The 23,096-nt window shown below is 64.7% G+C and overlaps 3 protein-coding genes and 1 long non-coding RNA gene across 5 annotated transcripts; 2 read left to right on the top strand and 2 right to left on the bottom strand.

The window, feature by feature from the left end:
• Positions 1-234: 234 nt before the first annotated feature.
• On the bottom strand, positions 235-11,195 carry LOC125096872 (uncharacterized). Of its 2 annotated transcripts, XR_007126420.1 has the most exons (4): positions 10,498-11,195; positions 4,501-4,637; positions 1,088-1,238; positions 235-514 (listed from the first exon to the last, which is right to left on the bottom strand). It is a non-coding gene; the product is annotated as an uncharacterized LOC125096872 (long non-coding RNA). The 2 variants fall into 2 exon arrangements; XR_007126419.1 differs by lacking the exon at positions 4,501-4,637 and having other exon boundaries at positions 10,498-11,185.
• PSCA (prostate stem cell antigen) lies at positions 2,665-6,396 on the top strand. The gene is made up of 3 exons (XM_047723988.1): positions 2,665-3,470; positions 4,696-4,803; positions 5,495-6,396. The coding sequence occupies exons 1-3, from the start codon at positions 2,948-2,950 to the stop codon at positions 5,707-5,709; spliced, it is 846 nt and encodes a 281-aa protein (XP_047579944.1). The 5' UTR covers positions 2,665-2,947; the 3' UTR covers positions 5,710-6,396.
• A 296-nt stretch (positions 11,196-11,491) lies between the features above and the next one.
• Positions 11,492-15,989, top strand: THEM6 (thioesterase superfamily member 6). The gene is made up of 2 exons (XM_047723990.1): positions 11,492-12,176; positions 14,497-15,989. Exons 1-2 carry the CDS (start codon positions 11,664-11,666, stop codon positions 14,608-14,610), a joined length of 627 nt encoding a protein of 208 aa, XP_047579946.1. The 5' UTR covers positions 11,492-11,663; the 3' UTR covers positions 14,611-15,989.
• A 2,644-nt stretch (positions 15,990-18,633) lies between these two features.
• SLURP1 (secreted LY6/PLAUR domain containing 1) lies at positions 18,634-19,961 on the bottom strand. The gene is made up of 3 exons (XM_047723992.1): positions 19,801-19,961; positions 19,295-19,414; positions 18,634-18,972 (listed from the first exon to the last, which is right to left on the bottom strand). Exons 1-3 carry the CDS (start codon positions 19,859-19,861, stop codon positions 18,737-18,739), a joined length of 417 nt encoding a protein of 138 aa, XP_047579948.1. The 5' UTR covers positions 19,862-19,961; the 3' UTR covers positions 18,634-18,736.
• Between the last annotated feature and the right edge of the window lie 3,135 nt (positions 19,962-23,096).

Here is a 23,096-nt window from a genome sequence, read left to right as displayed (position 1 = left end):
GAAGCAGGCTCCCAGGCCCCGGCGTGGGACTCAGTGTCGGCAGGACCCACACACACGCACACACTCACAGAGCTTGCAAGACGCCTGAATTTCAAGAGCCCAGAATGGGAGGCCAGGCCCTGAGCGTGCGCTCCCCGGGGGTCCGTGGTCTTGCAGCATGTGGTTGACCCTCTCGATTTTACGAATGCATTTTTCTCAAGAAAAAGGTCTACAGAAGTGGAAGGTGAAATCAGCTGTGGTTTTGTAATTAACCCACCATCTTTATTTTTTAAATTAATTCTGCCCCAAATATGAGATTCATCCAGCACTGGTGTCCATTCACGTGGCAGCCCCGGGAGGTCGCAGTCTGCTGGCAAAGACCCCGTACAAGGTGGGGTCAGCGATCCCGCCTCCTTCCAGGGCCTGGCCCCTGCTGCCGTCCCACCGGCCCCCGCCTTCCGGCTTTCTGACCCGACAGGAAAGGGAACGTGAGCGGGCTGGGCAGGCAGGTGAAGAGGCGAGAGAACAGGAAAATCTGGAGCCCCGAGAGGTGACAGCAGAGCCGAGGAGAGGAAGAGAGCTAAGGGTGAGTCGCAGCAAAGGCACACCCTGACCCGGTCCGCTGCAGGGAGGGACTCTTAGCGGCAGACCTTCCCAGAAAGTGGGACAGCCAGGGGATCCAGGCTCAGCGAGGCTAAGGGGCTGTATTCAGCGTGTCCCCAAAGCATGGGTGATGGGACAGAATGCAATCAGTGACCAGAGGCAGGTCCTCCGCGTGAACGGGGTCAGCATTCAGACTGTGACCCTAGTGAGGGCTTAGTTTTAGACTAGGTCAGAGGTCAGCCCATGCCGGGGCAGGGGCTGGTCATAGCCGTGGCTACGGCAGCATGGCCACGGGCTTCAGTATTGGAGCTGTGGCTCTTAGGCTGTCCACTCAGTCAACTCGGGCCCCGTCACACAACCCCGCGGGCTGGGCAGCCTACGCAGCACACGGGTTTCTCGCAGCCCTGGAGGCTGGAAGTCTGAGACCGGGGTGCCGGCAGGGCCGGGTTCTGGCGAGGACCCACTTCCTGGCCTGCACACGGCCCCCTCCTCGCTGTGTTCTTACCTGGTGGTGCGGGGAGCTCTGCCGTCCGATCTTACCGGGGCACAAACGCCTTCGTGGGGGCCCACCCTCATGACCTCATCTGACCCGATCACCTGCCGACGGCCCCACCTTCAAGCACACCACACCGGGGTTGGCGCTTCAACGTAGGAATCTGGGGGGACACAATTCAGACCATATCATTTTGGCCCCTGGGTCCCCAAAATTCATGTCCTTCTCACATGCGAGGTACACTCATTCCTTCCCTGTTCGGTCTAACTCCCTGCCGTCTACCCTCAGTGGGATGGCAGCCTCGTCTCCGTGGCTCTGCACCGGCCTCCTCTCCCGGCCATTCTGCCTGTATCAGGCTGGATGTATCCCTGGGGTGGGGGGTGTCCCATCCAGGATGGTGAGCAGCTTTCTTGGCCCGCACCCCGGAAGGCAGTAGCACTCCCCTGCTGGGCCAACCCACAGTGTCCTCAGGCACCGCCAAGCGTCCCCTGGGGCCCGGAAGCCCCCTGCTTGAGAGCCACAGCCCTAGAGTAGTCACGTCGTGGCGAGTCAGGTGAACAAACACGCGTGCACCTGTCAATATTTGCGGAATGAATGTTCCAGGCTGTGCTAGGTGCTGGGTGCCCAGAGCACGAAGGCAGATAAGAAAGGCTCCGGGCCAGGGCACCCCCAGTCCCAGGGGGCTGGGGGTGGGCCGACAGGCAGACAAGGAGGTCACAAACATTTTACCACACGAACCACCTGATCTGACGGGGCTGTGGGCTGGAGTGGGGGTGTTCAGGGAGAAAGTTCTGAGTGGCCAGAGTAGACCAGGAGGGCAGCTGGTGGAGGGACCACACTCACCGCCGCCTTTCCCACCACTGTGTCACCTTGGGCAGCGTCATGCCCCTCCCTGGGCCCCAGGCTCCTCATCTGCTAAAGCAGAGACGCCGTCTGCGGGAAAGGGCCCAAACTGGTGGGTGCCAGGGGGCCATGCAGGAAAGACCCCAATGCCAGGGAGTTCTGGGACTCAGCCCTGGCCCACGTCACTGTGTTGTCTTGATCCAGGACTCGGGGTGAGAGGGTGGAAGCTGCCACCCCCAGGGGCGTCGTTCTGCTCCCCCCCGCCCCCCTGCCCAGGAGGGCTGGGAGATGGAGCTCACTGCCCCAGCAAGGGCCTTGCCAGCAGCACACACTCGGCCCTGCCCTGTCCCAGGGGTGAACCGGGGGGGATGAGGTCAGATGCCAAAGCGAGGACGGACATGTCATCCCAGGGCCAGGCAGGCAGCAGGAAGTGAAAGGTGCCCTCTCCACCCCCGGGAGGGGCCTGTCACCTCCCCGGACACACCTCCCCGGGCCTGTACCTGCACACACCCACCTGGACACCTCAAGGGGTCATGGGGAGACTGTTTACAAAGGGAGGGTCACGTTTAGAGTGACAATAGGGACCACTAATGGGCCCCTAGGCCATGAGCAGACGGAAGTCACTGGGCCCTGGGTTTGGAGGGGTGAGGGGGTGGTATGCGTCCCACAGGCTGGCCAGGTTGGTGGGAAGGGAGGAGGCTGGCCCTCAGGGACATGGCCACTGCCACCTTGCTGTCGGGGCACAGAGGAGGACACGGCCCGGCCTCTGCCCCTCCACCCTCAGGTCTCCAGCCACTGGAAGCCCTTTGGGGCCCTTATGGGATCCTAGGACACAGACGGGATGGAGAGTGGGTCTGGGGCGGAGCCTATGTCCAGCCCGGTGCCGACCCCCTTCCACGGCCTCCTCAAGAGGCAGCTAATGCTCCATTTCCCAGACTCTCTTGCAGCTAGAGTTCCCTGTCCTGGGGGGATTCAGGAAGGTGGTGAGGGTTAGGCCTGTACCCCAGTGTGCACACATTTCCATGCACCATGCCTGTGCCCTTGGTGTGCCAGCACCCCCTCCAGCCTCAGGGCCCTTCCCAGAATGGTCTCCCCCTTCCCTGTGCCCCCTTGGGTGTGGCCATTCAAGGCCTGTTGTCCCTGGAGGACCAGGAGCCCTGGGAGCAGAGCAGGGCCCGAGGGAGGCTGGGCCTCAACCTTGGCCTTCCTCACTTACCCCACTCTGGCCTCGCTGTGAGCCCCACGCCTCGCCCTGGGGGTGCTGAGAGATGGCAGAGAGGGGGGAGGGCAGCCCTGCCCGGGACAGGCCCCGCCTTCCGGAAGCAAAGGGAGAGGACAAGGGGCGTGGTGGGGCGGCCAGAGATTGGGATCTACCTGCGCTGGGGTACTTGCTGGCTGGGGAGCCTATCCATGTTGACCGTGGGCGGTGGAGCCTCCCCCTTGCCAGGCAAAGCCTATAAAGCCACCCAGAGTCCAGCCCTGGGCCGCCCGTTGGTGACCATGAAGACTGTCCTCCTTGCCCTGCTGGCTGTCGGCTTGACCCTGCAGCCAGGTGAGACCTCCGCCCCCATGGGGCAGGGCCACGGGAACAGCGCTGGGGGAAGGGGGGCAATCAGGGGAGACCAGAGGGGCACTCAGTGAGGGGACCCACCCAGAAGGACAGAGAGAGGAGGCAGAGGTGGGGAACGGGGGAGGGCGGTCAGGTGGAAGGTAAGGGAGGCAGCAGCAGGAAGAAGGAGCTTTGGTCCTTGCCCGTGTCCCCCTCTGGGGCAGCTCTGAGTACAGCGAGGGGGCAGCAGGGACTCACCCAGAGGCGGGAGGGCATGGCGGGGCCTGGCTTTCGGAGGACCAGCAGCCGGAGGGATGCACGGGGAACATGCAGTGTTGGGGGAGGCACAGGGGCAGAAAAACCTCAAGGCAGCAAGTGCCCCGGAGTCAGGGAAGGGTCAAATGAACAGGGGCGGGGGAGGCGCGGGGGGGTGTCCTGACAGCATCTGGGGCCTCTCCCCCCGCCCTGCCCTGGGGTCCACTGTGGGCACCAAGGACCACAGACACCCAGGCCGGGGAGTGGGCCTCAGCTGCTCTGGTCTGCACTCCAGGCCCTGCGCGGTCCTTCCCATCCTGGGTCGTCACGAAGTCTCTTAGGGCCTCAGCTTCCTCTTCGGGAAACTGGGGTTCATGACGATGGCCCCCAAGGCTGCTGGGGGGGTCAGCTGGGATGTGGGGTGACTGAGTACGGGACCGGCAGCACGGGGCCTCCTTGCCTTGGGTGACTCTACCCTATCCCACCATTGTTTTGACTGGAAGGGGCCTTACCGAGCCAGCTGGGGCCACTGCCCCCAGGGACAGAGCAGGGCCTGGCCAGGGGCCCACACAGGGTCTCCCGGCCCTGGGGAGACCTGGGCAGGGCTGGGAGGCTGGGTTGGACCGGCACAGGTTATTGAGACGGTGACTCCCGGTGGCAGGAGCAATTCTGGAGTCCTGCCCACCCTGCCTGCCATCCCCAGCCCACCCTGGAGCGCGTCACTCCCTTCCTTCTCAGACCAGGGGCATTTGGCAGAGGGGCGGGCTGGGGCACTCACGGTGGGTTCCAGGTGCCAGGGCAGCCAGTAGGCAGAGAAGCATTCCTGGTGGACTCTGATGAGCGGGGTTCCCTCCCTGGGGGTCCCCAGTCTGCAGTGGGCTCTTGTGCTCTCACACACTGCCAGCAGCTTGGAAGCTATGAGAGATGAAAAAAGGAGGCTGCTTCCCCACTCTGAGCTCCCCCCATCCCCCAGGCTCTGCTCTGCGCTGCTACTCCTGCAAGGACCAGGTGAGCAACCACGATTGTCAGCATGTGCAGAACTGCACCGACTCCGAGACGTACTGCTGGACCAAGCGCATCCGTGAGTGACCCTGCTGTTCCCGTGCCTCCCCGGGACTCTGCCCAGACTCCCCCAGGGCTAGGTGGGGCTCGGCCCCCCCTCTTGCCATTCCCTTGGACTCCCTGCCCCTTCCCACCCCCTGGTAGGGACTCAAAGACCTTCTGTCCATCTGCCCACTTGTTCACCCACCCACAGATACAGGTGCTCCACTTCCCGTCCACTCATCCCTCCACCCATCCCTTGTCTGTCTGTCCATCCGTCCCCCTTCATTACTCATCCATCCATCCCTCCTATATCACTCATCCATCCATCCATCCATCTGTCCACCCATCGCCTCTCCATCACTCATCCACCATCCATCTGTCCATCCATCCCTTTCATCACTCATCCATCCACCATCCATCATCCCCCTCTATCACCCATCCACCCACCCATCCACTCACCCATCCATCATCCACCCACCCATCCACCCACCCACCCACCATCATCCACCCATCCCTGCATTCACCCATTAGGCATTTTCAGTTGCAGCAGAAGGTCCGGCTGCCTTGGGCGTGCGGATAAGGATGAGCCCAGGCACCTGCCCTGGCGCTGCTGGCAGTCTTGAGGTAGTCACCCGGGGTGACTCTAAAGTGTTAGAGTGGGGACAGGAAGAGGGCCATGGGATCGAGGATAAGGCCAGGTAGGTGAGCTGAGCAGCCCCTACCCCCAGGTGCTGTTGACATCGTGACCATCATTAGCAAGGGCTGCAGCTCGCACTGCGTGGAGGACGCCCAGAACTACTACGTGGGCAAGAAGAACTTCACTTGCTGCTCCACTGACCTGTGCAACGCCAACGGGGCCCAAGCCCTGCGGCCAGCAGCTGTCACCCTGGTGCTGCTCACCACTCTCGGTGGCCTGCTGCTATGGGGTCCCAGCCAGCTATAGGATCCGGGAGGACCCCACTGTGCCCCCACACTGGGTATCAGTGCCCAGGGGTCCTGGAGCGCTCTTCACACACACTGGCCCAGTCGAGACCCCTCCGAGACCCCAGCTCAGGTTGGGCCATGCCCGTCTGCCCCTTCCAGCCTTTTCTGGCTCCCTCCAGAAGCCCTGCCCAGCTCCCCCTGCTCAGCAGGCTGAGTCCTGTTGATGTGGCACTGTTCCAAATCCCTAGAACCCAGCCTGCACATGGTCTGCCCAATGCCCATGTCGCAGCCCCCTCCTCAACCCTTGCTTGGGCATTTCTTCCTCCGGCAAGACTTCTCTGCCCCACCCCCCCATCGACGGAGCCATTCCCACCCATGATGTCCCCCACAACCAGCAAGGAGCAGGCACGTGGGAGGGCCCCACAAAGGCTGAATAGAATTAGGGGCAGGGAGTGTGAGGTCCCATGGGCCCCAAGAGATGAGGTGTGGAGGGGGGTCCAGCTCCCCATGGCCATGGTAGTTCTGGGGCAGTAACCCCAGCCCTTAATAAAATCCCCCCGACCTAGTGGCAGAGAGCTGTGTTCTTATGTGCCCCGGGGTGGAAGCCAGGGTTGGGGTCCAGCGCTGTGCTGGACGGCCACCCGGCCCCGTGTCCATGGGCTGTGGCCACAGCACTGACCAGCCACATGGGGTGGAGGTCCGGCCTGGGCAGGAGCAAATGACCGACCCCTGGAAGGGAGGGCATTGCTGCAGAAGGTGGTGGCCTCCCTAGGGGCTCCTGGCTCTTGTGGTGAGACTCACTCACGTCTTTCGACCTCTCTGAGCCTCAGATACTTATCTGTGACCCCTGTGCTGTGAGGACTGAGCATTCACAGGACACAGAAGCTTCGGGGGGGAGGGGCTGCGACTGTGTGAGGTCCCCATGGTGTCCCTTCCCTGGCCTTCCCTTTTGTTCGAGGAGAGCCCTTCTGTCTCTTTCTTGAATTTTTTATTTTGTCTTTTATAAGGGAGGGCAGCCTATGTGGGTGGGGCGGGCCATTGGTGGGTGTGAGCGGAGTGGGGGCCGTGAGCAGGGGGGTGTCCTCGGAGCGGGGGCCAGGACAGGGACCTGCATGGGATGGTGGGTGCTTCCAAGACACGTACCAAGCCGTGGGTGAGGCAGGATTAGAACCCGGGGTCTGGAGAGCTGGGCCGGGGGTGGGCAGGATTACACTGGCCAACAAGGTTGATCCAGAAGCTCAGAGTCTTCCCTGTGTGTGTCCTCAGGCAGGCCACTGGGTCCCAGGGTCGCCACCTCCAGAGGGTGGAGTTCCCCATGTTGAGTGGTGATTCTCCCTGCTCCCTTCCCAGCCCTGGTGCCCGGCTCCTGGGGAGCAGCTGTGGGCTCCGGCCTCTCCCACGATGCTCCGCTAGGGCCCAACACACAGACCTGGCTTGGCTCCAGTCCAGGGTCCTGGATTCAAGGCTGGGCCTTTGCTTCCTGGGAGGGCATCCCAGAACTGGGGGGACCCTGGGCAGAGCATTAGGCCCATCAGGGTCTGAGCTGGGCTGGAGCTTGGAGATTGAGGACTGGTGAGCACTCAGGACTAGGCTTCTTTGTGCCCTGAAGTTGTGAGGCCCAGGCTCATTGACCCTGCCCAGGACACAGTGGACACCTCTGCAGTTACAGAGCACCTGCTATGTTCCAGGCGCTGTTCCAGACACACCAAAAACAGCAGTCGCCTGGGCTTGGCTGGATTCTCCCGGACCTCTCTTGATGCCCTGGGGCCACCCCAGGTCATGGAGCTTACAGGACAAAGGGCTTAGGTGAACAGGATCAATACAGAAATATGTAACAGGTCAGCAGGAGAAGCTAGGAAAGGCATAAAACACAGAGAGAAAATCACAAATATTGGTGAGGCCAGGAAGGCCTCTGTGGGGCCTGGAAGTCCAGAGGGATGGGCCACAGCCCACTGAACAAGACGGGGACCCCTTGAGCAGGGGACCTCCTCCCTGGGGCTGAGGCTCAGGGCGGTGAGGTGGTGCCTGGACCACCATATCCTGTCCCGGGCTCCAGGGTTTGAAACATTTGGGCCAAGGGCAGGGGAGAGGGCAGGTAGGCCCCTGCGATGTGGGAGGCCTGGCAAGGTTCTCCATGTCCCAGAACCAGGGGCTCTCCTCCGGCCTCCCGAGCTGTCTCCAAGTTCATGCAACCTCACCGCACAACAGAAAGTGGGGCAGGAGCCCCTCCCGACACACAGTGCGCTGGGACCAACGGGGCTCCTCCTCTCCGGGTAGGGACGGCAGGGGGCCACCTGCAGGGGCAGCCCACTGGCCCAGGGCCCCTCAGCAGCGGGCCCTAATCTCCCCGTCCCCTCACCATCTCGTCCTCATGAACTACAGAAAAGCAAGGAATAAGAGAACACGAGCCTCAGATCCCCACACGCTAGGCTGGCGTGTGTCACCGTCTGCACTGGCTCAGGGCGCTTCCTGTGCGAGAACACGCAGGTGTACGCCACGAGCATACACGCGGCTCACCAGACACACGCTCCCCAGCAAACTACTTTCTGAACATAGATCTTTCCATAGCGAGGAATACAGAGCCTCTGGGTTCTGTCCGGAGGCAGAGGCGTTCCCCTGGACAGACAGACTTGGTTTGTCTTTAGGATGCCCTTCCTGAGCACTTTCCGTGTTGGAGACGCTGTCTGAGCCTTTCACCTCTGTCATGATAGGTGACAACAGGGGCGCAGGAGCTCGCCCACGGGTCTCCGTGCAATCCGTCATCAACTCCCCGCCGCCCAGCGAGGCCGGCCATACAGGGAAGGAGCCAGGGCACGGAGAGGTGAAGGAACCGCCCCGAGGTCACACAGCTGGCTCGTCACCCTCCTCCCTGCGCGCTTGTTCACCTCAAGCCAGACCTCCAGCGGCACCCCTAAGCGGGCACCTCTGGCCCTGGCACCGTGCCCAGTCTCAGTCCTCCCCCCTGAGGACTCTGGCTCAGCCCGACCATCAATCCCAGGGGCTGTCTGCCAGGCCCCTCCAGGGCTGGGATCGCTGTGCCCCCGGCCCCGCCAACCCCACCCAGGCTGGTGAGTTCTCCATCTGCGGCCACTCAGGTGTTTGTAGAGTGCCCTGCCCACGCGACCCAGGACTGGACGAGCAGGTCCCCGTGTCAGTCAGCAGCCTGGGCCCCGCTCTGTGAAGGGCTGCTCCTGCCTGGCTGGACTTGGGGTGCCGTAGGGAGGGAGGCTGCAGTGGGGGCAGGGCAGTTGCCTGAGGGGCGCCAGGTCAGACCCTCTGGAGGCAGCAAAGTTGGGGGGCGGGCAGAGATGTCCATCTTCCTCTGCTTCTCGAAGCTCCATCTTTGTCACATGGCTCCCAGCCCCTTCTCCCTCTTTGCCTGTCTCTCTGTCTCCCCCATCTCTCCCTGCCCCCAGACTCCTCCCTGCAGTGGGGGTCCACCCACCGCCTTGGGGCTTCTCTCCATGTTCTCCTGAGCCCATGAACAGGGACTCAGCCACTTGCCTCAGCTGAGGCAAACGAGACAGGAAGGAGTCCTGTCTTGAGGGCAGGGTTGGGGCGAGGCAGGCCCTAGGGGAGCCTTAGGGCCTGGCATCATTCACCAGTCCTGGAGAGGCTTAGTGCCCCTGCCCAAGTGCCCACAGCTGCAGGGCACAGAGCAGGGACCCAATCTGCCCACTCCACAAAGTTTATGGGTGCAAGGGCGGCCCCCCGGGGAGTGGCCCTTCTGGGCCAGGCCCTGCTCTGCGCTGCACAGGAACGTCACCCAAATGTCACCATGTGCCCACGGACACACGGCCTGCCTCACTATGGAGCACTCGTGCCCGCAGTCCAGATGTGGGCACACAGCAGGCAGGCAACCCCTCTGGGAGCAAGAGTGCATCTGGGGAAACTGAGGCACAGCGTTGCAGTAGAGCCGCCACCAGCTACAGCGAACGCTCTTTTACAGACCTGAGGTTCCAGAGGGCTACGGGCTGGCCCCCCCACAGACAAATGGGTCTGGGCCCTCTCAACCCCCCCTTTGCCATGCTCACAGGCTACTCCTTCACTGTGACAATCACCACCTCGAGTCTCTGACCCCGGGCAAGACCAGCGGGCCTGGGACAGAGCAGAGGAAGGGGCCCGGGGTGGGGTGGGGGTCCTCCAGTTGCTGGCTCCGAGGCTCCTGTTCTGTGCGCTCCTCTCCCCCGGAGCCCTGTACCAGGCGGCGGCCACTAGAACTTAGGCCATGGGGCCGCCCATGTTGGTGACGCCAGGCACTACCCAGACAGGACAACTCTTGTGGAATCATGGGGACCCAGGAGTAGCCCTTCCGAAACTCGCCCACCCTGCCCAGCTCCTGGAGCCCAGATACTTCAAGCCAGGGCAAGGGAGGGGGTTCCAGGTCTGAGTCCCTGGCCTGATTGGGACCCCTCACCGTCTGCTGATGACCCCCCCACCCCATGCCCGCGTCTGCTGTGGAAGACGGTCGCAGGAGGACCGCGGACAGCTAAGAAGGAGTTTGTTCCTGCAGTGGTGCGGGGTTCAGCATGGATGGCTGGGCAGGGGGAGCCTGGGCTGTGAGGAGGGTGGGGGCGGAGCTCTTGGGAGCCTCTGACCCCCCATTTTATCATTTACCAACCTTCACTGACGCCTCCAGAGCAGCCTCTAGAGGCGACCCCTCCCCTGTGGGGATGCCACAAGGTGTGTTCACAGACCAGCTGCCCTGGGGGCTCAAGGGACATTGTCATCCTGAGAAGCTGCCCCACCCCAGGGACAGGAGAGCACGATAGGGACAACGGTGAGCAGCGGGGACAAGGCTTCTTACCTCCAGGGGCTCCTCGGGCAGCGGGGTCAGCCCTGATAGAGAGCGAACTGCCTGTCCCTGGGAGCATCCAAGCAGATCCCCCGATCCAGGAAAACCCGGACCCCGTTCTGCCCAACTACGGGCCCCAGAAGCACAGCCAGAAAGAGCGAAGACGGAGTCCAGAGAAGGGCCGGGACGCCGGACAGCGGGCTCCAGGCTGCGGGGGCCACAGCCCGTGCTGGCGACGCCTGCCGGGCCTTCGCGCTCCCCGCGGCCCGGCGACCTGCCCCTTTCCGAAAGGCAGAGGCCGGGAGCTGGGGACGGAGGCTGAGACGGCCCGGACCTGGCGGTGGGGTAACGAGGTCACAGGCTGGGACTGAGAAAGCCCCCGAAGGGCCCGACGGTGACGCGCCCCGAGTGGCCGCAGCGGCCCCGGGGGCGGTCGCCCTGCCGAGGGGTGTGCCCTGGGCGTTCCGGAGCCTCGAGCGTCGCTTTCCGGGGGAGTCCTGAAGCAGCGCCGCCGGGGCCGGGAAGGGCTGGAGCCCCTGCCCCTGCTCCGCTCCGTGTCCTCCTCTCCGGGGCCCGGCGGAGGCTTCAAGGGCCGGGGAGAGAGGCCGGAGAGGCGAGCTCGAGCCCCCAGCCAGGCGGGAGGAGACGCGGCGGAGCCGCACGGACGCCTCTACGCCTGCAGCGCGGGGCGCGCCCGCCAGATGGCGCTGTGGCGCGGCGCGCGGCGCCCGGCGCGAGCGAAAGCGTGGGAGGGGCCGCGGGCGGACGTGGGGGGCGGGGCGGATCACTGAGGACGCTGGGAGGGGCGCCGGCGCGGGGGGGCGGGGCGGACCACAGAGGGCGCGGGAGGGGGGCGGGGCGGACCACTGAGGGCGCGGAGGGGGGCGGGGCGGACCACAGAGGGCGCGGGGGGGCGGGGCGGACCATTGAGTGCGCGGGGGGGGCGGGGCGGACCACTGAGGGCGCGGGGGGGTCGCCGGCGCGGGGGGCCGGGGCCCGGGCCTGCGGCACTGCGGCCTCCGGCGCGTCCCCCCCCCGGCCGGCCGCGCGAGGTGGTTCGCTCCGGCGGCGCGGCGCTCCCGGCTGGCGGGCAGGCTAGGCGCGGGCACCGTTGCCGCCGACACCAGGGCTGTGGCCTCCGCTGCCGCCGCCCCCCGCGCCCCGCGCCCGCCGCCGCGATGCTGGGGCTGCTCGTGGCGGCGCTGCTGGTGGCGCTCGCCTACTTCGCGCTGCTGGACGGGTGGTACCTGGTGCGCGTGCCGTGCGCCGTGCTGCGCGCGCGCCTGCTGCAGCCGCGCGTCCGGGACCTGCTGGCCGAGCAGCGCTACGGGGGCCGCGTGCTGCCCTCGGACCTGGACCTGCTGCTGCACATGAACAACGCTCGCTACTTGCGGGAGGCCGACGTGGCGCGCGCCGCGCACCTGGCCCGCTGCGGGGTCCTGGAGGCGCTGCGGGCGCTCGGGGCCCGTGCGGTGCTGGCCGCCTCGTGCGCGCGCTACCGCCGCTCGCTGCGCCTGTTCGAGCCGTTCGAGGTGCGCACCCGCCTGCTGGGCTGGGACGACCGCGCCTTTTACCTGGAGGCGCGTTTCATCAGCCAGCGCGACGGCTTCGTGTGCGCGCTGCTGCGCTCCCGCCAGCACGTGCTGGGCACCTCGCCGGAGCGCGTCGTGCAGCGCCTGTGCAAGCGCCGGGTGAGCACCCTCTTCCACCGCCCCGGATGCACGCCCCCCGCAGGGCCCTCAGGGCTCCTGGTCTCTGAGCCAGCTCCGGCTGCCAGTGCCTCCTTAGGAGTGCCCCTGTCCCTCCGGGTATCACCCCAGCCCTTGCCATTGGATGCCCTAACTTCCCGGGAGCTCCGGGGTCCCTGAATCAACTCCTCGTGCCGGTTCTTTTTTTTTTTTTTTTTTTAAAGATTTTATTTATTTATTTGACAGAGAGATCACAAGCAGGTAGAGAGGCAGGCAGAGAGAGAGGAGGAAGCAGGCTCCCTGCTGAGCAGAGAGCCCGATGCGGGGCTCGATCCCAGGACCGTGAGATCATGACCCGAGCCGAAGGCAGCGGCTTAACCCACTGAGCCACCCAGGCGCCCCCTTCGTGCCGGTTCTTAGCAGGGTCCCCACCCCACCCCTCCACGGCTCTGCCTTGCTCCTCCAAACTCCATGCCATAACCTCTACCTTTCCCAGTGCAAGGAACCCTGGACCAGGTCTCTCCCAGGCCTCTTGAGTTCTGGTGGTGCTGGGTGCTTGGAGTGTGCAGCCATCGTCTCTGGTCCTTGGTTCTGAACGTGAGGGATGGTGTCGGTGAGAGGAGGTTACTGGGAATCCCCGAGGACCTGAGGACACCCCACCCCTCCCCCTGCCCTTTTCACACAGCTTGGACAGAGTCCTTGGGTTTGGGCTGGGGAGACTGAGCCCCAGAGAGCCCCAGGTTGTTCTGCCTTTACCGGTTGGAGTGAGTACCCGAGTGCGTGCATGGGGCTGAAGGACTCTCTCCCCAGGGCCTGCTCCTTCCAGCACGGCCGCTACTACAGCATGGCGACAGGGGCCCTGGGGACAAGCTAGGGCACCACCACAGTGATAGTTTCCAGGGCATGCTCCTGCCTGAGGCGGGGTCCCAAAAGCTTCTCTGCAGCCTCCATGCCAAAGCCAGGGCCTGCCCCAACCCCTAGGGGCCCTAAACCAGGGCGCTGCCCTCTCTGGCTTTGGGCAGGGGCCTCCTGAGCCAGGAGGGACACAAGTGCACCGTAATTGTGAAAGGCCAGCCTTTTCCCGGTATCAGAAGTGGGGAAACTGAGGCTGAGAGGCAACGGGAACCACCCAAGGCTATACTGTGGGCCATAGGCACAGCTCCCCGGTTTTCTGTCTCTGTCTCTGAACACCCCCACAGGTCCTGGATGTCCCCCACGCCGTAGGGACAGAGATGCTCCATGTGTCCTTCTATGTGTAGGGACTGAGCTGGAACTGAAAGACAGAGGGGAGCCTTTCCTGCAAGAGAGGGTACCAGGCGGCCGGCGTGGGCTGGAAGGGGCTTCGCAGAGAGCTGGTGGCAAAGCTTAGCAGACATACCCCGAGGTTGCCCAGCCAGGGACAGGAGGGCCAGTGTGGGGCCTGCAGGGGCCCGGGAGCCTGGCCTAGCCCCTGGGTCAGGGAGAGCCCCAGACAGTCTCGGGTTTAGTGCAGGGCAGTCTGAGTCCGGTGCCCAGAGATCCTGCCCGCTGCAACTAGGGTGGCCGTGGGGCCATAGCTGGCCTACAGCCCAGCCGCCGCAGCTGGTCCCCACAGCTGGCTGGGAGGACAGTTCTCCTGAAAGCCTGGCCTGGATGCTGAACAGAGCACCCCTGTCTGCAGGGGAGGCCGGGGCTGCACAGCTCCGAGCGCTTCTGCCCCTGCTTCTCCCCTTGCCCCTGGGAACTCCCACAGCCTATCTGCAACCTGTGACCTCTCAGGCCTGAGCCCGCACCTTGCCTGCCTCCCCAGCACAGAATGGCGGCTGGGTGTGCGGGGGTGAGGACGCGTTAGCCAGGCCCAGAGCTGTAGGTTCGGCTTCTGATGCACTCGGGAAGGACAGGGGCTTCAGGCAGACCCCTGTCTGGCACTTACCCAGCAGAGGGGCTCTGACAGCGCCCCCTCCGCCCCTCCCTCTTCTGCTACTCGCCCCCCCCATCCCTCCCTCCCCTGCTCTAGACTCCTGATGCCCTCTGAGCCCCTCTCTCCTCCTCTTTCCAGCCAGCTGGCCTCAGAGGCTCTCGCCTGGGTTCTGGGGACACACAGAAGGCTCAGATTTGGCCCCGTTGGGGAGACAGGCCTGGTGACAGAGGATAGGGTCGTGAGCACTGGCAGGGGAAATGCAGACATTGAGGGCCTCGGGGAGGGGCATCTGGAAGAGGGAACAGCATGAGCAGAGGCGCAGAGGTGTGCAGGCAGCACCCCAGCGGGGGCCCCTCCTGGCAGCCCAGCTGCAGCTGCCTGCGGTGCTACTGCTGGTAGGAACCTCACCGTCTCCCCCTGCAGGTGGAGTCCCCTGAGCTACCCGAAGACCTGCGGCACTGGGTCGCCTACAATGAGGCCAGCAGCCAGCTGCTCAGGGCCGAGAGTGGACTCCGTGACATCACCAAGGACCAGTGACCGCCGCACCCTGCTGACCGGCCTCACTCTGGGGGCGGTTGCCCTCCTGTCCGTGCCTGCCAGGGGTGGAGAGTGCAGGATGGACCGGGCCGGCTGGGCTGTCCCCACTGCTGAAGTCCGTCTCAGCCCTGCCCCTTCCCCACGCTCAGGCCCTCCCTCCCCCAGCCAGTAATCACCGCTCCCTCCCCTATGCCATGCTGGGCACTGGACCCGGGGACAGCTCTGCCCTTGGGTTGGAGGTGATGAGGAAAGTGGGAGGCCCAGGGCCCTCAATGTGGGGGGATGGGGATGGAGGTTGGGCCCTACCTGGCAGGTGAAGCCAGTTTCCGTGGGCTCCAGTCGGGAGAGGGTTTGGACCAGAGGGACCAGCTAAAGCCACCCTGAGCACTGGAGCCTGGAATTTGAGCGGGCTGCAGGGCTGAGGCCTGATTCTGTCCTGGTGAGGATCTGCGAAGGGTCAGAACTGCATTTGAGGCAGAGCCCTGTGGCTGCGGGGTGGGGGAGGGGCAGGCCCAGGGTGGAGTCTGGGCAATCAGGGCCCAGGCCGGCTGACCAGAGGGTAGAGGGGCTCCCCCAGGGTGCGGGTAGGGCCTGCGGCCAGACGCTGTGCCAGAGCCCATCAGGTCAGATGGCACAGGGGTGCTGGTGGTGAGCTTCCCGTCCTAGCTGGGGCCTGCCAGAGGAGGGAGCAGGCTTCTGCCTGGGTGCCCTCTGCACCTTGCCCTTGCTCGTCCACACCCCTGGGTCCTCACAGGGCTGCTCTGGGACTGTGGGTCGGACCCCACCCTCTTCGGGCCTACAGCACCTCACCCATCTGCCCTCCTCCTGGGGTCGTCCTCAACAGGCATCCTGTGGTGACTTTTGCCTTCCCTTCGCTGAGGGGCTGCCTCGCTCCTTGGGCTGGGGCTGGGGAAGGGTCTTCCGGGGTTTGCCTGTGTGGCTCCCTGGTGGGTCCTGGGGCTGCTGGGACACCAGCACAGCTACCTCCTCCTGCCTAATCACTTGCCCTCCAGTCCAGAAGGCCTGGAGAGAAGCAGACAGTGGCCCAGGGCACTGACAGCAAGGCAGGGTTGCGCAGAGCTGGCTGAGGACTCGGGTCAGGGCCCCTGGGGTGGGATTGGCGCTGGCTCCTGGGTGTGCTCAGGACGAGGGGCCGCCTCCGTGTGGTCCCCTGTGGCATAGGCCGGAGCCATGGAGCCCCTGGACCGCCTCTGCCACCCTGTCCGGGCAGCCCACTGCCAGCTGGAGCGGAGATTGCAGCAGTGCCCCGAGCCCTTGCCTGCCCCCCACGCTGACCTCTGCCTTACAGCTGCAATGGGAAAGCTGCAATGTTTCTGTTTTATTTAAAGAAAACCCAAGATTAAAGGGTTTTGATGTCCGTGGGCTGGGGAAAGTCCTCGTTTGTCCAGTCCTGCCCCCCCCAGGGAAGCAGGGGGCCGCTCACAGCAGTGTCTTCCTGTGGGGGGTTTGTCTAGGCTTCTTGGGCCCCTGTGAACTTAGGAAGCAGGTAGGCAGAGCAAGACGTGCTCCCATCTCACAGAACACGGGACCAAGGCCATGAAGGACGTCCCCAAACCCTTGTAGGCTGCGCCGCTTTCCTTGTCCCTGGCCCCTGGACCCGGCTGTCCCAGTCTGTGGGTGGCTGGTGCTCCTTTCTGATTTGGTCCCAGGTCCTCCCAAGGAGTCTGGGAGGTCAGGCCTTGGAGCCTGGGGTTACTGAGGTGAGGCTGTGGGGTGGCAGGTGGGGCAGGGTTCAGCGGACCATGGTGGGCAGAGGGTGGGGCCGGCATAGGGCTCATTCTGCCAGCCTGCCAGGACGGGAGGTGGCGGGGGAGGGGAGACGGCAGGGGCCACGTCACGCTCTGATCACCTGCTGAGCCTGGAAAATAATGGGTGATTGGGAAAGTTGGATTATCAGCCGGTGTTCGGTGATGGGGGAAGCGATGCGGTCTGTCAGGCCAGTGGTCTGTGGCCAGGGAGGTCGCGTGATGCCTCACTCTTCCCACCTCCCAGGCAGGCCGGGGCGCCCTGGGCTGGCCACGCTGGGCCTCGCCCCTGCCCTGAGCAGCCAGCCTCCGGCCCACGGGGGCCCTTGGGCATCCCCGTGGACATCTGCGTCTCCTTGTCAAACAGGTGTTTGGGCAGGTCCTGTGGGGCACGTGCGGGGAGTGGGGAGCTTGGGGATCGCCGCAGCTGTCAGACAGGGACACATTCCCCAGTGCGAGTGGGGACAGGGGAGGGTGTGCGCACAGTGGGTCTGGGTCCCTGCGGGTCCACATGGTACGGGTGGCCAGCCGGCACCCTGGAGTGGGGCAGGGGTTTGGGGGCAGGATGGGTCTGTGCATCTGTAGGAGGCATTCAGGATGGTCAGGGGCATCTGGGCTGAACGTCACCGTGTCCCAGGGGCCACTGCAGTTTCTCTGTCCTCTCAAGGGAGACATGCCCCAGCGGGTGGGGGCAGGGGGAGGAGAGGTTCGCTCTTGCCCTTGCTGTGTGGAGGAGGTCCAGCCACGGAGTTTGGGAGGGGCTTGCTGATCAGGGCACAGGGCTGGCCCCGGTGGGGTTTGAGCATCCCGCGCGTGAATGACCTCCCATCCTTCTGCATTCTCTGTGACTGCACGTGCCCCCTCCTCCAAGGCCCCAAGTGTCCCCTGCTGGTGTGAGCAGCTCCGGGCAGCACGGCGGCCACCCCTGGGCCCGTCCTCCCAGGACCCCGTGTGCGGCTTCCCCAGCTCCTGAGGCACACCGGGCTGTGCAGGGCTGAGAGCTGTTCTCAGGACTACAGACCTCAGGGGCTCTCCTCAGCTCAACTTGGCTGAGTTCGCGGGGTGGTGGTTGGGGGGAGAGCACAGCTCCTGGCGGGGGGTGGGGGCGGTGCTCAGCAGCCTGGCTCTGGGGCGGTGATGGGCAGGAGCGCCCTCTGTTGGCCGTGCCGGTGCAGTGTGGAGGCCCCGCAGGTCCCTGGGGCCACCCACCTGCTTCCCGCAGGACTCTGGGGTGGCTTCCGGAGCCTCCCACCAGCCCACCCTGCTCATCCTGAAGAAGGATCCTTGTTGACCCCTGGAAGCTGAAGCCAAGAGCTGCGGTGTCCCCATGGGGAGACCGTGGCCCTGGCCCCTCACCTCCAAACCCTGGGCCTGCTAGAGGCTCTCAGGAACACTGGCCATAATGCAGGGCCTGGAAAGGGCCCCGCCCAGGGCGCTGGTGGGCATTTGGGCCTGGAGAGGGGCAGCCTCAGGCTCTGAGGCTGCTGTGTGCGGAGCGTGGCTCTTGCCCCCACCTCCCTCCAGGGCTGCGAGCCTGGTCATGACCAGGGGCAGCTGGGGGTCATCGTGAGGGGAAGGCAGGAGTCTGAGGCCAGCCTGGGGGGCCACGGCTGCCCGTCTTCTGGCTGGGAGGGCTGCTGCCGGACCCGCAGGGCACAGAGCCCAGCGCTGGCCCTTGGGGTCTGGGACGAGCCGGCAGGTTCCATGCACACTGTTTCTTCTCATTGCAGCTGTCCCCACGGCAAGGACACGGTGGGCCCCTTGTCAGGGGAAGTGACCAAAGCCCGTGGAGGTGTGTAGGTGTCCGCTGGCCCAGAGGCACCCCACCCCACACGCTCCTGGAACGCCCGGGCTGGGCGGGCAGGCTCCCTGCAAGTCCACAGCTCTCTTCCCAGTTTCCCTGTGCTGACCCAGTAGAGCCGGGCGTGCCCACCCTTGACTCCAGCTTCCTTCCCACCTGGGGAACGGGGGGTGGGCTTGATGCCTCCGGGGGCTGAGGGGAGACTCTGGGAGTAGGGGCAGACTCCCCTTGGGCTAAGGCACCGGTCCTGCTCTGAGGTGCCGTGGGACTGGTTTGCAGGAAGGCCAGCCCGGGATGCCTTTCTGCCCCAGAGCCTCCGTTTCCCCTTCTGTGAAATGAGTCCAAATGGCCCTGGGTGAGAAGGAAGGCCAGGGGACCGGAATGTGCCTGACTCAGCCCGGCTCTCCTGAAAGCTGACTCCGTGCGCTGTCGGCACCCAGGAAGGAAAGAAGTGGCCTCTGCCTCGTCTTTATTTATCCTCTGCAAGGGTGGGAGACAGAGTGCCCCTGGCAAGACTCTCAGCTCTTGGGGCGCATGATTCACCTGAGGCTCGGGGAGCTCAAGGAAGCATGTGGGTAGAGGTGATCTCCGGTGGCGCTGGGCCCTTCAGGAAGGAGGCGGCCGAGGAGCGGGGCCCCCGGCGGCTGGCCCCCGGCCTGGTGCTCTGCATGGAGTTGCACAAGTCATAGAAGCAGCAGTAGACGGGGTGGGCGATTCCTATGCTGTCGGGGTCGGTGGCTATGCAGGAGGTGGCGCAGGAACGGGTCACCTTGGGGCTCTGGTTGAAGGGGTATTCTGCCGGGGGTGGACAGGCATCAGAGCCTGCTCCTCCGCTGCCTAGTGCCCTCCCCAGCTGCCCCAAATTTCAGGCACCTGCTCCAGCTCTTTTCAACTCTGCCAGGGACACCCGTGACCCCCCCCCAGGCCGGGCCTGGGAATGAGTCCATGCTCCTCCCTCAGGCGCCTGTTGGGGCGTGCCATGCAGCCTTGGTGGGGCCTGGAGCCCCGAGGCTGATGCAGCCCTTGTGCACCCCAGAGCCAATCTGTGGGACCTCCACCGCTGCCCCCCAACCCCGAGAACCATTTGGGGAAGGTGACCACTGTGGGCCGAACTCACCCGACTCCACCCGCACCAGCACCGTCTGGCAGGCCGTGGCCTCCGGCTTGCAGCGAGTGATGTTCTTACACAATGAAATGGTTGTGGGCTGCTCGCATGTGAAGCATTTGAAGGCCTCACCTGGGCGGGGGATGGGGCAGACCTCATCACCGGGCCTCGAGGGCCATCTGAGAGGCTAGAGCAGAGGCCAAGTGCGGTTTACGCCTGGGCATACCCCCCGGGCCCACCCCTGCTTGACTAGACCCTTCGAGGCCCAGGGCTCTGGCCAGCGGACCGAACGCCGCATTCCTCCACTGAGCCTTGGTTTTCCTACCTAGAAAATGGTGACTTGAAGCCTGTCCCGAGCAAAGGCTCTAGGGCCCAGGAGGCTGATTCAGGGCCAGGGAGGTGAGCCTCAGGGGTGCCTATGGAGGCCTTCTGCCCCAGTGCCTGAAGGGCCTCTTCCCCGCTGAGGAAGTGGGCCAAGTGAGGCCGGTGACCGGTCCCCTCCCAGCCATCCCGCTTACCGCCACGCACGCTGGATGCTGTGATAAGCAGCAGTGGGAGGACAGCCCTGCACCAGGCCATCTGCCACACTCGGAAGCCGGGACAGGCAGCACCAGGGCCGCCTCCGTGGACACTTATACCCTGCCTGCCCCGCGGGGCCTGCCAGGGTGGTGGCGGAAGAGGCGTGTGAGTCAGCCGGGCGGCACAGGGTAGGAGTGGGAGGGAGTGGGCGGGCTGGTGGGCAGGCAGGCAGCATCACTCCCAGGCCCTCAGGGAGGGGGACCCCCATGGCTGGAGCCTGTCTGGTGCCGGCCTGCAAGGACGCCACCCAGGCACCAAACGGGGGCCTGGCCCGGACGCAGGCCGGTCTCCTTCACACCCAGAGGTCCCCTCCTGACACAGAAGCCGGCCAGAGCACAGGCCCGGGGCGGGGGCGGGCCAGCTGCAGAGGAGGGTGGGCGCCCGGTGGGGTGGGGATGGCGTCACGTGGGGTGGGATGGGCCCCCCCAGGCTCCTCTTGGGCTGATGGGTGTGGGCTCCAGGCAGGCCCCACAGTCACTGCCAGCCCCTTCCCTACAAATGACCAAGTCTGAGCTTCCCAATTTTAGGCCCCAGACAACAGGGCTCTGCCCAACCCCTGCCTCCCGGCCTAACGGCCTTCTCCGACTGTTCACGGCCCACCTCTCACCGCAGGCTTTCCCGCACCCACACCTTTGTCTGTTCTCTGCCTCTTGGTGGGCGCCCTCCCCGGCCTCCCGTCCTGGCCTCAACTCTTCCCCGTGCTGGAAGGTCCAGGCCAGGTGCCCCTCGTCCAGGGGTCTTCCTGGTGTTCCAGACCCTCTAGTTTCTCTGTCCTCGGACGGCCTAATGGGTGGTGGATGGGAGGATGGATGATGGATGAGTGGGCGGGTGAGTGGGTGAGCGGGTGAGGAGATGGGTGAGTGGCTGGTTGGGTAAGTGGGTGGGTGGGTGGGCGGGCGGGCGATGTTTGAGGAAGTGGATGGGTAGAAGGTGGAGGGTATGGCTGGGGCAAGCATGAAGGAGGGAGGAAAGATGGGGAGAGGCGATAAATGGTGGACTGAAGAGCAGGTGGCTGGCCAGGTGGCCGAGGACAGAGTATGAGTGTGCTGCAGCTGGGTGTGTGGAGGGGGCCCTGCTGTTGGGTATGGAGTCACCCTGCAGCCTCCCGGCGGGATGACGTGCTTGGAAAAGCAGGGATCGGCACTCAGGAGGTCTTGGTTTCGGTCCTGGTTTTGGTCTTGGCCGTGCTGCTGGCTGCACGTGTGGCCTTGAGGTGACTCCCTTGCCCCTCTAGACCGTACTCCTGTGGGTAGGATGAGACTAGGGACCCAAGGCGGTTTTGAGGGCAGGTGTGATGGGGCCTCGTGGACTGAGGAAACCAAGGGAGGCGCTGCTTGCGAAGGGAGAGGCCGCGGTGGCTGCCAGGCCAACAGCCGGGCCTCACGTGGCAGGTGCGGGTGCGGACAGCAGTCGGCGGCCCTTCCCTGGGGTCTGGTCCCGCGACTGCGCCCCAGATGTTGCAAGAGGAACTGGGGAGTGTCTAGTGTGGAGTCTGACAGACTGAGTGGCCCTGGCCCCACCTGACCTCCTGTGCAACCAGTCTGCTCACGAACCCTCCTGACCCCCTTTCTTTCACCTGGAACCAGGCAGAACATCCTGTGCCTCCGAGGGCAGCTGGGAAGAAGAGGGGCGGACAGGAACCTGGAGCAGTGGTGGGGCGAGTGTGCCGAGAAGGCGGCTGGGGTGGGCAGGAGGGGGAGACCCCCTGTGTGCTGCCGAAGGCTGCCTGGAAGGGCCCTGGCTCTGGCTTCGGAGGGGAGGGAAGGCCAGGCAGGAGCAGTGGCCAGGGGGGGAACAGAGTGTTCCCATGTTTCCCTGGAGGGCTGTGTGTGTGTATGTGTGTGTGTGTGTGTGTGTGTGTGTGTGTGTGTGTGTGTGTGTACTGGGTCCCAAACCAGGCTCTAGGGCTCAAGTGACCCTGCCACTCTCCTCACTTTTGTGAGAGACACAGGAACGCCAGGAGAGAGGGGTGCTGAATGACTGGACGGGGCCTTTTCTGTGGTCAAGTCAGAGTTCAGAGCTGCAACCCCAAACGGAGGCATCTTGACAGCACTTGGCCGTGCCTGGCCTCCCAGGTTCCCTGCCATTCCCGGAGTCAGGGGTCTCTGGCAGATGATGGCCAGGCTGTGCGACCAGTCTGTGCTGGACACATGGTACAGGGCTTGCTGGGATGGGGGGGGGGGTTTCTGTCCCCCAGGATCTGGCTCAGGACCACAGAGCCCCTGAGATGGAAGGTCTTGTCACAGGAGGCAGAGATGTGGAGTTCCGGGGGTCCCAGGGATAGCAGGCCTTCTGGCCACTGGTCTCCTCTCTCAGAGGCACGGGGTGTCCCTTGCCCCAGGAGAGACTTGCTTCAGGTCCTGGCTGCTGCTCTCTACCATCAAAGAGAAGGAAACCCCAGAAGGGGGGCGAGGGCTGACTATGAGGGCTCTCTGGACTCAGAGGCCAGTGGGGATGAGCCAGAAAGAGGGCTTCCCAGACCCAACTCAGGCTGGACCCCAGTGCTGTGCCCCCCTCCCAGGACCGGGCCAACTCACCCAGGGGCCCAGGAGGAGCTGCTGGAGCAGGAGGACAGGGAGGAGGCGCAGGTTCCAGGGTGACTGGAGGCCCTCTCCTCCCCTCCCCCTCTTGCCTCCCTCAGGCAGTCCTGGGGAGGAAGACAGCCGGGGCCTGTCCTCCTCAAGTCCATGGCCCGCACTGTGTGTTTCCAGGACCACGTGTATACGCACACACGTGTGTATGCATGTGTGTGTGAGCATCGAGTCTCAACCCAGATGCAAAGCTGGGAGCCCTCCGGACAAGAGGCCTCTGGGGTAGGCGACTCCCAGGAGGGTGATCTGGAGGATTCGGTGCGGGCCAAGGTCAAGACGGAGTGAAGGTCCCGTCTGCGCTGGCGCTTGGGCCGCCCTAGGCCCCCAGGGAGTGGGGCTCGGTGGGCCTGGAGAAGGCAGGTGGTGGGTACGCCCAGCAGCAAGCCCAGCCGGCCAACAGAAGGGGACCATGTCACCAGGGGCCAGGCGAGCGGGCAGTAGGCGCTTCACGGGTCCTGGATCCCAGGCCACTCTGAGCCCGCCTGGATCTTCCTTCCACCCGACTTGGCCTGCCCTCCTCTACCCAAACGATCTCTGTCATTCATAGCCTGGCCTTAATGGCCCCCTCCTCCGAGAAGCCACCTGTGATCCGACCCTGGCAGGTTCAGTGCTGCCCTTGCCTGTGGGGTCCCGCTTTCTGTCCC

Source organism: Lutra lutra, chromosome 4, assembly GCF_902655055.1.
Source record: "Lutra lutra chromosome 4, mLutLut1.2, whole genome shotgun sequence".
Classification (NCBI taxonomy): Eukaryota; Metazoa; Chordata; class Mammalia; order Carnivora; family Mustelidae; genus Lutra; species Lutra lutra.
This window is presented reverse-complemented; position numbering and strand designations above follow the sequence as displayed.

Excerpts from the sequence above, each read along its gene's own strand:
- SLURP1 (XM_047723992.1), bottom strand. The coding sequence starts at position 19,861 with ATGGCCTGGTGCAGGGCTGTCCTCCCACTGCTGCTTATCACAGCATCC. Across the intron at positions 19,415-19,800 it reads AGCATCCAGCGTGCGTGGCG|GTGAGGCCTTCAAATGCTTC; the intron begins GTAAGCGGGATG and ends TCCCCCGCCCAG. Across the intron at positions 18,973-19,294 it reads GCTGGTGCGGGTGGAGTCGG|AATACCCCTTCAACCAGAGC; the intron begins GTGAGTTCGGCC and ends CACCCCCGGCAG.
- THEM6 (XM_047723990.1), top strand. The coding sequence starts at position 11,664 with ATGCTGGGGCTGCTCGTGGCGGCGCTGCTGGTGGCGCTCGCCTACTTC. Across the intron at positions 12,177-14,496 it reads AGCGCCTGTGCAAGCGCCGG|GTGGAGTCCCCTGAGCTACC; the intron begins GTGAGCACCCTC and ends CTCCCCCTGCAG.
- PSCA (XM_047723988.1), top strand. The coding sequence starts at position 2,948 with ATGCCTGTGCCCTTGGTGTGCCAGCACCCCCTCCAGCCTCAGGGCCCT. Across the intron at positions 3,471-4,695 it reads CGGCTTGACCCTGCAGCCAG|GCTCTGCTCTGCGCTGCTAC; the intron begins GTGAGACCTCCG and ends CCCATCCCCCAG. Across the intron at positions 4,804-5,494 it reads CTGCTGGACCAAGCGCATCC|GTGCTGTTGACATCGTGACC; the intron begins GTGAGTGACCCT and ends CCCTACCCCCAG.